This window comes from Talpa europaea (genome assembly GCF_964194135.1).
Source record: "Talpa europaea genome assembly, chromosome: X".
NCBI classification, from domain to species: domain Eukaryota; kingdom Metazoa; phylum Chordata; class Mammalia; order Eulipotyphla; family Talpidae; genus Talpa; species Talpa europaea.
The window spans coordinates 62,478,570-62,491,202 of NC_140081.1; the positions used below are offsets into that span (position 1 = coordinate 62,478,570).

Sequence of the window (12,633 nt, forward strand, 5' to 3'; positions counted from 1 at the left end):
TGCAGATGGCATATGAAGGAAGGGATAAGGTTAGTATGGGGGAAAGAGAGGGGGGGAGGAGGAGGGGGAGAAGGGGGAGAGGGGAGAGAAGTGGGGAGAGCAGGGAGGGGGAGGGGAGGGGAAGGGGAGGGGAGGGGAGGGTTATTGCAACAAAAGACTGAAGTAGTCTTTCTAATTTTCCACCCAACCTTGCATTTAAATTGGGGTCCTATGACTACATGTGGACAAGGTACTATAAGCAAATGTCAGTGACTCCAAAACTACGGTAGTTTCAAAACCTGTATAAAAGTCCTGTATTGAGATGGAGGAGCCACAGGATGGAAGAAATCTTGATCACTGAATAACTACATGGAAGATTGGAGAGCTGCGCAGCCCTCCTCAAATTCTACATAGATAAGAAACTATTTTTTGTTTCACTGAGGCTTTGGGGTTTGTTATTTTGGCATAACCTAACACATATGGCATTGTAGCATATCTTACTATCTGATAGAATTGGTCTCCCCTCTTTATCCTCATTCTTCAAAATTGACACGACTCTTCTTGGATCTTAGTATTTCTGTACAGATGTTAGAATGTGTAAATCAAGCTTTAATAGATTTTGTTTAAAATGTTAAGCCAATTTTGCATTTCATTATTGGTTATGACTTTTTTCCTGTAAATTTTTTTTGAGCTGTTGGTTTACAACACTGTACATGAATAAAGAATAGGGTCACACCTCTTCAAATGACGTTTTTATGCATTTGTTGCATTTTACTTGTTGGTATTTTGTTTTAAATTTTCACAGCTATGTTTCTAAGTAAGACATCTATAATTTTCCTTTTTCATATTGTGCTTGTCTGGCTTTGAAATGAAGGTTAATACTAGTCTTACAAAATACATTGTATAATATTACTTCTTTCTGTTTTCTGTTAGAGTTTATATAAGACTGGAATTAATATTCCTTCTGGGCCTGGTTTGAGGGCCACAGATAGTTTTTAGCTATTGATTTAACTTGCTTTTTTTATTATTCCATTCAAAGGAGTACTTTTGGCTTTGTTGATACTATTTAATATGTTTATTTTCTTGTTTTTTTTCATTCTTCTGTCTTTATTCTATTTGCCTTTTTCTAACTTCTTAATTTGAATGTTTAGCTTATTAATAGCCCTGTAGTGCCAAGAAGGGAATGGAGCAGGTTTTCTAAGATTTGAGCAGACCTAGGTAAAGGAGAGTCCTGGAGCCCTCGGTGGGTTTCTCAGACTTTTATTGAGCTCTTACATGTAGTGCAGCAACCAGGTACATGGCAGGCGAGGGTGCTGGGGGTTGGGGGGCAGTCTTCACTCTGGGCTTCTCTGGCTCCTTTCTCCCCCTTCTCTCTCCTGCCTCTTCTGCTTCTACTCCTCTTGGTGACTATCTCAATACTCCTCCCATGGCCCACAGAAGTAAATAAGACAGTTTGCAACAATGTAACAACTGCAGGTGCCCCATCAGGCAGGGCAATCCTAATGGTGGGAGGGCAGAAAAGCCTGGAAACCATTTACCCTACAACCCTTTGTTCTAACATAAGATTTAAAAAAATAAGTTTTATTAAGATGTAATTCCACATGCTAACCAACTCACATATTTAAAGTATACATTCAATGTTTTTAGTGCATTCACAGAGTTATGCAACCATCACAATTAATTTTAAAATATTTTTGTCACCCCATAAAGGAACCTTGTGCCCATTAGCTGTTTTTTTTTAAAGATTATTTATTTATTTATTTATTTATTTATTTATTTATTTATTTATTTATTTATTTATACAAGCACTGGGTACAGTCAGAAGCGCGGGAGGGTGAGAGAATTCACCAGAGCCAGAGCTGGGAGCAGAGCAGGCAGAAGGACGGAAGTACACTGCTGAGGGGAGCAGCGGGCGGCAGGAGAGGTCTGCGCACCATGTGGGACCCTCCTCCAGTGGCCGGGGAGCAGCCGGGGATCGAACCAGTGCTTCAGAGGCTGCGGGCAGCTTCGCAACCCAGCGCTCAACTGCTGCGCCACCGGGGAGGCCCCCATTAGCTGTTTTTTTTTTAAAATAATAAATTTTATTTTTATATTCCCCATACAATTGCAACCCCCCCATTCTGACCCCAATCCCTCCCCTCCCACCCCCCAAAAAGTGTCTCTGGTTCATAGTTTTTTGTTGATAGCTGTTAATCTCCACTTCTCCACTACCCTTCCAGCCCTTGTCAACCATGATTCTTTCTGTCTCTATAGATTTGCCTATTGTGGACAAATCATACGAAACAAAAATTTAGGCCATAAATTTCCCTTGAAATACTGTTTTTACTGTATTCCACAAATTTCTATGTTAAGTATATTCATTGTAATTCAGTTCTCAGTACTTTAAAATTTCTATTATGCTTCTTTTTAACCCATAAATTGTTTATAGAAGCATGTTTTAAATTTTCCAAACACAAGGCTCTTTAAAGTATTATCTTGTTATTGATTTCTATTCTAGTTGTATTTTGGTTAGATAAACTGTTCTTTGTACTGATTCTTAGAAATTTGTTGAGACTTGCTTGTTTTATGACCACATACAGGATCAATTATTGCAAATGTGCTATGTATGCTTGAGAAGGAAGTGTATTCTTTTATAATTCATTGCACGGTTCTGTATATGATCACTAAGTTAGCTTGCTGATTTCATTGTCCACTATTCCATAACTAATTTTTGTTCTCCTTGTCCTTTAAATAGTTTAGAGAAGTATATTGAATTATCTCATTTGGTTGTTGATTTGTTCACTTTTTTGTTCCATGAAGTTTGTCATTATAGATTTTGAGGTGACTTTATTAAGTGCCCATATATTTAGAATTATTACTTGTGAATTGAACTTTTATCATCATTTTAAAAGTTTTAATTTTGAAATAATTTTATATTTACAGGAAGTTGCAAGGATAGTCAAAAGGTATGTGTATTCCTCACATTCCCCCAATGTTTATATCTTACATACTAGAATGTGATGTCAAAATTAGGAAGGTGACATTGACACAATGTCTATGAAGAGTTCTATGCCATTTTATCACATCATTGCAATCAAGAGAGATAACTATTTTATTACAACAAAGGTCATCTTTGTTACCTTTTTCTACTCACACACACTTCCTATCCTGCCAGCCTGAACCACTGTCAATGACCAATCTGTTCTCTATCTCTATAGTTTTTTCATTCCAAATGTGTTTATAAATAGAACCACACAGTATGACCTTTTAACATTTGTTTTTTTTTTTAAACTCAGTACAATACCCTTGAGATGCAAGCTGTTATGTCTATCAATTGTTCATTCCTTTTTATTGCCAAATAGTATTCTATAGTAAGGACATTCCATAGTTGTTTTTTTAACCACGCACTTATTTTTAATCTTTTTTTTTAAGTTTTATTTATTTATACAAGCACTGGGTACAGTCAGAAGCGCGGGAGGGTGAGAGAATTCACCAGAGTCAGAGGGAAGAGCAGAGTAGGCAGACTGAGAAAATACACTGCTGAGGCGAGCAGCAGGAGGTCGGCAGGAGAGGTTTGTCAGCTTGCCACGTGGGACCCTTGCCTGGCAGCCAGGATTGAACCGGCGCTGCAGAGGCTGCGGGCAGCTTCGCAACCCAGCGCTCAACGGCTGCGCCACCGGGGAGGCCCCTATTTTTAATCTTTAATAATACTTTGTGTCTTAAAATCAATTTTGTCTCATTAATTTGGCTATGCCAACTTCCTTTTCATTAGTGATTGTATGGTATATTTTTCCATGCCTTTACTTTAAAAAATATTATTTTTAATTGAGGAAACATTGGCTTACAACACTCCATGATTTAGGCATTTAGGTTCACACCTTTTCAAATATATGTCACTACACCACACCCACCACCAGTGCTCCCATAGTCTTCCACCATTTCCATCGAGCCCCTCTCCTCCATTCTTTTAAAGTTTCTTTAGCATGTAGCTGGATTTAAAAAACCTAACATCTTTTTAATTAGTTTAAGTCCAGCCCATTTTCACTTATTGTGATTACTAATTCATTTGAGCTACATGCTTTCTATTTGCTTTCTTTTTTGAGGTGCCTCTTTTCTCATCTCTTACCTTCCTTTGGACAAATTTTTTCTTAGTGCAATTTTTCCTTTAATCCTGTGGAGATTTGTAGTGCCAGGAATGCACAGAGCAGGAATCTATGATCTGAGCAGACGGGTAAAGGAGACTCCTGAGCCCTCAGTGGCTTTTCTCAGGCTTTTATTGAGCTTTTTTACATGTAGTGCAGCAACCAGGTACATGGCAGGCAGGGGTGCAGCGGAGAGGGGAGGCTTGGAGACCTCTCAGCCCCCAGCAAGTCTTCACTCTTTACTACTCTCTGGCGTTCTTCCCACTTTTCTCTCTCTTGTTCTCTCTCCTGCCTCTGCTTCTCGGTGAATATAGCAATACTGCAGCCAGGGCCCACAAGAGTAAACAACACAACTGAAAATAACAATGAAACAAATGCAGGTGCCGCCATCAGGCATGCAACCCTAGTGGTGATAGGGCAGAAAAGCCTGAAAACCATTTACCCTACAACCTTATACGCTCTATTTCATTATTGTGGTGGTCACTTTTGAAATCTTATTATTCATATCTAACTTAAATCTATAGCTAATCAATATACTAATAACAGGTAAGAGCCCCAGTTATGATTAGCTTGGACTGATATAAGCTTATGTTCTTAGTCAGGCACACTCGAAATTACAGTTCGCTTTTTCTTGGTTCTGATATTGCACTATCACCCTCAGACCCAAGGTGTTTTCATATTTCAAAGTATGAATCTCAGTGAGGGCATATGAGGCAAATTGCTATTTACTTTCCTTATAAGAAGGGCACAGAGAGACCTATTTTCAAAAGGTCCAAAAAGACTCAGAATTTCCCAGATCACTTATTTCGTTTATCAGTGTTCCCAGTTTCACAAAGGAAGTCTGGTAAAGTGGTGAATTCAACTGATATTACGATTAAGTAATAGAAAAAGCCAATTTCTAAACTCATTCTTCAAGTTGTCTTGGTCTGACAGCTTTAAGTGGAAGAGGATTCTTGCAGTAGGATTCCATTATTGCTCTATTTTCTCTTTTACATTGAATCAGGTACTCAATAATTTAACCTACTTGTTGTTTTCACTGAAGTTGCTCAGTGTCCTTAGAAACAAACATCTGATCTCAGCCCTACCCAATTCCACTTCTCCATGAAATCATTCTGTGGGAGCAGCCATCTTGACACCTGAAGCTATTGTCAAAGGAAAGCACTCTCAGTTCATCGTAGGCTATTAGCTGTCAATTTCCGATTGCGGAAGGAATTCTCATTTGTACTTTGCCCACCTCAACCCAAATTTTCCATTTTCTTGAGATTCTATTGTTTACACCCCCGTTTTTTGTTTGTTTTTGCCTTACTCTTAGTCTGTAGCCTCTTGCTTATGCACAAAAAGGGAATTAAACGAAGGATATTGTGACATATCTTAAAAGTACTGGAAAATACTTAATAACCTCACCCGATAAAGGGTGGAAACAAATGTACTCCAGGGAAAACTTCATCTTTGTGTTCTACCACTAAACTGATGTAATTTTCAAATCTTGCATTTATCAGTTCATATTCCTTTTTATTTTCTCAAAGATTTATTTATTTACTTTATACAAGAACCGGGGTATAGGCCAGATGCGCGGGAGGGTGTGAGGATTTACCAGAGACAGAGCAGGGAACAGAACAGGCAGACTGACGAAATACAGTGCTGAGGGGAGCAGCAGGCAGGACAGGAGAGGTCTGCTGTGCCATGTGGGACCCTTGCTGGCTGGCTGGGATGGAACCAGCGCTGCAGAGGCTGCGGACAGCTTCACAGCGCGGTGCTCAACCGCCTGCGCCACCAGGGTAGGCCCTCAGTTCATTTTCTTTTAAAAAATGAGCACTATCAATTTACTGATCTAATTGTTTACATGAACCAATAAATGAAAGCAAAGAAGGCAGGACTGTTCAGAGCAAACAACGTTGTGAGAACTGTCCTACTTCACCAGTGCTTGGACACACAATGAAAAAGGTAAACATCATAGGACAGAATGTCCAAGGAATGTGTCACTGGTCACGTTTCAGAAATCATTGGGCACTGGATAGCTGGTGCTCAGCTCCTGACACCTATTATTACTAAGTTAAATCTTGTCAAAGAACTCTTATTTTAAGTCTCAGCCACACCTGGACTGAGTAACTGATCTTTCACATATGGTGTGATTTAAGATACAAGAACTCAAGATTTAGGAAATTAAGTATTTGCCTATTATGTGATTCTTAGCCCATACATTAAGTCAGGCTACATATCTCTGCATGGAAATAGGTTTCATCTGAAGGGAATGGAAGTTTCCACTGCTAATCAGAGCTAAGAACAAGCCAAGAGACACTGATGTGTCCATCTTCAATGCATGAGTTCAGATTCCAACTCAGTCTCACTCAGAAGACATTACTGCTTAGGATGACCATCTGTTCAGATTCTCCTTATTAAGGGTTCAAACAATCTCAGATTTAGCTTCATCCAGGGTCACCTTGTTACATTAACAAAGATATTCTTTACTAAATGGCTATGGATTTGATATCATGTGATCACAGTAAAACTGAGTAAGATCAGCATTAGCAACAGAGTCTTCCATCATTTCTTGCCTGGAAGAAGAACAAGAAAAAACTTTTACCTTCCCTATTATCACCACCGATGTCTTCAGAAAAATCTTTAAATGTTAGAAACAGTGAAGTTTGTGGATGTGGATGCAAGTTTTCAAAAATTTTAATCTTGTGTGTAAGCTCAAATTTTATTATTGGTGAGAAATACTGTCACTTGTTTTCCTTAAAGGCTCACTTCATTCATTTTCAAGAAAATGTCTACCCAATATCCAAAACCCACAGTTGTCCTGCCACTCATTCTTTCAAGTGAAAAATGATGTTCCATAAAAAAAAAAACCCAGCTAATTCTGTATACAACTCAAATGAATGTGCAAGTATTTTTCTTCAAGAAAATGACTGTATTAAGCTATGAAGCTGAAATGTCTTGTGCATACTTATTGTTTTATCACGCAGAATATCAAAACGACGTGCACTCAAGCATTGAGATTTCATAAAGTTTATAATTTTGTTACAAATGAACTTTATTAGGACAATTTGAAATGAAAATGGATTGAAAATTTTCTTGAGTGTGTGGCTATAAAGAAATCAGTCACTGTTCGTAGAGTTTGGCAACAATGCCTTGATCTGTGCTAAGGCAGCAGCTATTTTATCCACCATTGCTTTTGCACCATTAGTTAAAATGTCAACCAAGTGAAAATAACAAATAACATGTTATTATTGTTTTGAAAATAATTTTCCTTTATGGTTTCAGAGATCTTAGCTGGTCCATGAGACGTATTAATGTTCAGTATAATTTTAAATCCATGTAAAAATACAAAAAGATGCCATAATAAACATGTGAAAGAATTTTCTACTCTTTCACTTCCAGGAGTCTATTTTTGACTGATGCCACAGACTTACATATGGCAAGTGTTTTTCACGCCAAATAATATAGAATCTCATCACAGTTTTTTGTAGTTGCGTAGTATTTTACTGTGTCAACATATCACTTATTGTTGAGTCAATTCCATGGTATTAGACATTAAGTTGCTTCTAATTTTTCTCTCTGAGACAAAGTTTTCCAGTAGATCTTCGTATAATTCCTCTGTGTGCAATTATTTGATTATTTAGAGAAAAAATTCCTACAAGTGGAATGCTTAACCACAAGGCAGATCTATCTTAAAACTTCCTATGCATACTACCATCTTGCCTTCCAGATATGTTGTGTCAATATATAATACCAATCTACTCTTTTTCTTTTCTTTTTTTTAAAGATTTATTTATTTATACAAGAACTGCGGTACAGGTCAGCGGTGCGGGGGGGGTGGTGGTGGTGGTGGTGGTGAGGATTCACCAGGGAGAGCGGGGAGTAGGGGAGTAGAACAGGCAGACAGACTGAAGACACTGCTGAGGGGTGCAGCGGGTGAGGCAAGAGAGGTCTGCCACGCCATGTGGTATTCTCCCTGGCTGGCTGGCAATCGAACCCGTGCTGTAGAGGCTGCAGACAGCTTCACAGTACAGCGCTCAACCTGCTGCACCACCAGGGAGGCCCCCAATCTATCCTTTGCATTTTCTTTTGTGCCTCCCCACCTCCGCCCCCCCCCCCCCCCCCCCCCGCCTCCACTCCAGGAGGCCCTATGTCAGTGCTCTCCACTGCTTATCATACACTGGCAAAAATTAGGAGTTTGTGAGGGGTGTTGAGAAAACAGACTGTTTAGGAAAATCTCCTTTTTCTTCTTTCATTGCTTCGGTGGGCCAGGGAGAAAGGGAAGGAAGATTATATTGGCTCTTAAGTGAACTCAGGGATGGGGTTTCCATAAAGGCCTCACCACTGTGCCTCTTCTAAAAGAAAGCAAACCTAGTACTCTAACAGTAAGGGGGGAAAAAAAAGAATACTCCTGGCACCAAGAGTCATCTTTCTAGCACACTTTTCCCCCTCATTATTGTACGTGGTAACTCACTTTGGCATTGCTCATTCATCGCCAAACTTACCCAAGAATGAGGGATTTCTCTGTCAGGACCGGCACCAGATCATACAGTCCTCCCTCTTAGGTGACCTACAGCCAACTCAGGCTTGTGTATGTATTTTTTAGTTGCTAATCACCATCATTCCCTAACAATTCCTATACTCACCATCTTATTTCAATCATCATCTCATGCTTGGTTTATTGCAACTTCCTAGTAAATGTTCTTGCTTCCAATCTCCACCCAGAATCCCATTCCAGCTCCAATCCTTTCTGCACATTGCCACCATTTTTTTTTTCCTTTTGCAAATGCTCAGTAACTCCAGAATACAACAGGATATTTCAATATCTCAGCCTGGGGTTCAGGGTCTTCCCCAAGCTTTCCTCATGCTCACTTTCCATTTTACCTCTCATCACTCCTTTGCCATGTTTTACCATTATAGGTAAAACAGGTTTCCTTTCTTAGATTTATTTATTTATGCATGCAAGAGGTAGGGTGCAGGTCAGAGATGTGGGAGGTGAAAGGATTCACCAGACACAGAGTAGGGAGCAGAACAGGCAGATTGACTGAAACACACTGCTGAGGGGAGCAGCGGGTGAGTCAGGAGAGGTCTGCTGCGCCATGTGGGTCACCTCCCTGGTGGGGGATCGAACTCCTGCTGCAGTGGCCTGCAGATAGCTTCATAGCGCTGACTTAACACCTTGCGCCTCCAAGGAGGCCCCCAAACAGGTTTCCTTTTCCCACATAAAAGGATTACCCACTTCGGGCCTCCCTGGTGACCCAGGCAGTTGAGCGCCGCACTGTGAAACTGTCCGCAGCCTCTGCAGTGTGGGTTTGATCCCGGCTGGCAGGCGAGAATCCCACACCACGCAGCAGATCTCTCCTTTCTCGCCCGCTGCCCTCAGCAGTGTAGTTCGTCAGTCAGCCTGTTCTGTCCTGTCTCTGGTGAACCGTCTCACCCTCCCGCGCATCTGGCCTGTATCCCGATTCTTGTATAAAAATAGATAAATCTTTTTTTAAAAAGTATTCACTTCTATGCCTTTGTTCAAACCATTTCCCCCTCCTGGAATGCCCTTCTAGATTTTCTCAAGCTGCACTTCAGGGGCCAGCTTCAGTGTGCCCTTCCTCCTTGATGCCTTCTAGCAATCTCTGCTTTTTTTAAGCAGACATCATATATTTGAGAATGAATATATGCCCAGGTACTGTTAGTAATTCTTTTGCATTTATGTACCTTATTGCTCCAGCTATTTGAAATTCAAGCACGAGAACAATTTTTTGTCAGTCAAAACATACAACTTTATTGATGATACACAAATGAAGTCTTTGGTGAATAAATTCAAGTCAAAACAAATGACAGAAGTATAGGCTATTCATGAAGGACAGGTTCGCTGTTAATTCACAGAGGAACCAGTAAAAATATTTCCATCTAAGCAGCACGATTAAAGTCACAAATGTGTTTTCAGTACAAGAGGACTATTTATTTGGTATTCATAAAATGGTTCAGCTTAAAGCTGGAGACTGTCACAGATAACATCACTCTGGATGATACATTATTCAAAACTGGCAGCTGAAAGGATCCCTTTACTATATGAGCAAGTGGGAAAAAAAAAGTAACTTTCAATTTTCATTGCTTCCAGACTGCAAAAACAAGAAATTTCTTCAAATCCTTTGAGTGCACATAGCCAATCAGAATTTGTCCACGAGTTTTATAACTTTCACTTTCACCAAGAGGTCATGGTGATCTGCTAAGGCCCGAATTTTCTTAACACATACTCCAGAGGTGGTGCATAAGTAAAAAAGGGAACCTTTATTGAATTCTCTGTAGTTGAAGACTTCTGCCCTGAGATTGTCATAGATGATCTCAAACAGAGTAAGGGCATTAATAAGAATTTCTGATTCCACATAGGAATTATAGAGGGAGCTAAATGATGATGGCACTTGGGTACTGAGCAGTTTTTTTAACATATCTGGATTTTCAGCAAAATTTGAAAGTATTTTCAAAATCTCAACCTTGATTTTTCCACCTCCCTGAGATAACAAACGGAAGAAGTTTGCAATGGAGTTGACAAGCAGGTGCTGGTAATCATTAGTAATAGTCATGTTGGTTAAAAATTTTAGTCCAACTACCTGTACTGCTGAGTTCAGGTTAGAGGCCATGATATCATCCATCACTTTATTCATGTATACCTGAAGCCGCCCCTGGTTTTCATAATTCTCACTTAGGTTATTCATGGCCATTAAGGCTTTTTCTTTAATGTGGGGATCGGTTTTGTTGATCATGTTTGCAATGATCGGGAGGCCTCCCAATTTCCGAATAGTGTCTTGGTTGCATGTGTAATTGGCGTTGTTGCTCAGGGTGAGCAGAGCTACCTGTTGGATAAAAGGATCGTCTGATTTCTGAAGCAAAGTAAGGACTTTCCTGAGATCTCGAACACCCAGAATCTCATCAATTTCGTAAGGAAAGGGGCGCTTCTGCATGGGAACAGGTTTCTTCCCTCTCCCTCTTTGCTGGGTCTCAGGCTCAGAGTCTGATTCTGACTCTGTGTCAGTCCACCCAGACTCCCCTTCCTCAGAATCAGGGACCTCTGCCAGGAAAGCCTGGCCCCCATTAGCAGAGGCTGCAGCAGCCGCTGCAGCCCCATCCCCAGGACGGAAGCCCAGTCCCAATTCGTCCACTTCAACCTTGTTTCTCTTGCCCTTGCCCTTGCCTCCAGTTCGGGATCTGTTTCCCTTGGCCCCACCTTTGGGCACAGCTCCAGTCGCCGAACCGGCCTTAGGTATTGCCCCAGTGTGAGCCCCAGGGGTGGTTCTCCTAGCGGCAGCCGCGGCTCTAGGAGACCCTGAAGTCCCAGGAGCCTCTGCCGCCCCCACAGGTGCTGCAGCCCCAGTAGGCTCCGCCGCTCCACTAGGCACGGATGCCCCAGCAGGCACCGTAGCTCCACCAGGCGTCGCCACTGTGGGCGCCTCGACCACTTCGGTAGGTGCTGGCGCTTCCATGGGCGCTGGCGTTCCCGGAGGCAAGGCTGGCGCCCCGGGCGCCTCCACTGTGCCAGGGGGCTCTGCGAATTTGGCAGTCCCTGCTGTTGTGGGGGCTTCTGCAGCTGGGGGGGCCTCTGCCTCCCCAGGAGGTGCCACTGCTGAAATCGCCGTGGCGCCCACGACTGAGTCAGCCTTAAGCCCAGCCCCAACTCCCTCTACCTCTTGGACCTGACTTTCGGCCCCACTTTGAGCCTCAGGGTTGGAGGCAGCTGGGGCCAATGTCTCAGCTCCAGTCGCATTTAGAGGGGAGGCTTCATCCTGGACCCTATTATCTGCCTCAACCCGGACTGGTGGGGGAGGACCAACTCCTGGCCCAAGGTCGATTGTGAAACCAGCTCTTAGTCCGGCTCTAGCCCTGGCTCCAGTCCCGGCCACAGCCCTAGTCTTGGGCTTGGCCAGTCTCTTCTTGGTCTGGTTTCTTCCCCTGGCGTATTTGTAGACACAGTACCAGGCGCTAGCCCCGATCACTATCCCTGCAGCAACACAGCCAGCATCCCGAACTCGGCTCATGGTGCAGCTGGGGGGATTCTCTGGTCCAGGGCGTGGAGCTGGTTGGCTAAGTGGGATGCGCGCACGTCCAGGAGAGGCTTTTCTGCTCAGGTGTGCAAGTTGTGCAGACTGTCTGAAAGCCACGCAGGGGCTGGGGGAAAGGGTAGAAATGAGGCTTAGAGCACTGGCTCACTTGGTGCCTAACCACGCCTACTTAGAGGAGTTTGGGGGAGGGGCATTGGTTAGTGTACTCAGGCACCAGTACCAAGGCCTGTGTTGACTGATTCAGGATCCTAGCCCAAGCCCACCCAGGACCTAATGGGAGATGAAAGGCAGTAGAGCCATCAGGAAAGCTGCTGGATAGTGGGAAAGACAGCAGTGATCCCAAATTCTGTTCTAATCAGTCCCACCCCAGGCATCCCCACATGGTGCTCATGCACATACCAGCCAGCTGGGAGCAGGAACAGTTTGCTCTTTCCCACCACACCTGTAGCTGTGGGGGCCCCAAAGCAGACAGACCTGCAGACAGATTCCAGAAAGGCGAGTTG

General features: G+C 42.5%; 1 protein-coding gene across 1 annotated transcript; it reads right to left on the reverse strand.

Moving 5' to 3' along the window:
• Positions 1-10,243: 10,243 nt before the first annotated feature.
• Positions 10,244-12,106, reverse strand: ARMCX2 (armadillo repeat containing X-linked 2; the record flags this gene model as incomplete). Its single annotated transcript, XM_084258583.1, has 1 exon — positions 10,244-12,106. One exon carries the CDS (start codon positions 12,104-12,106, stop codon positions 10,244-10,246), a length of 1,863 nt encoding a protein of 620 aa, XP_084114709.1.
• Positions 12,107-12,633: the final 527 nt, after the last annotated feature.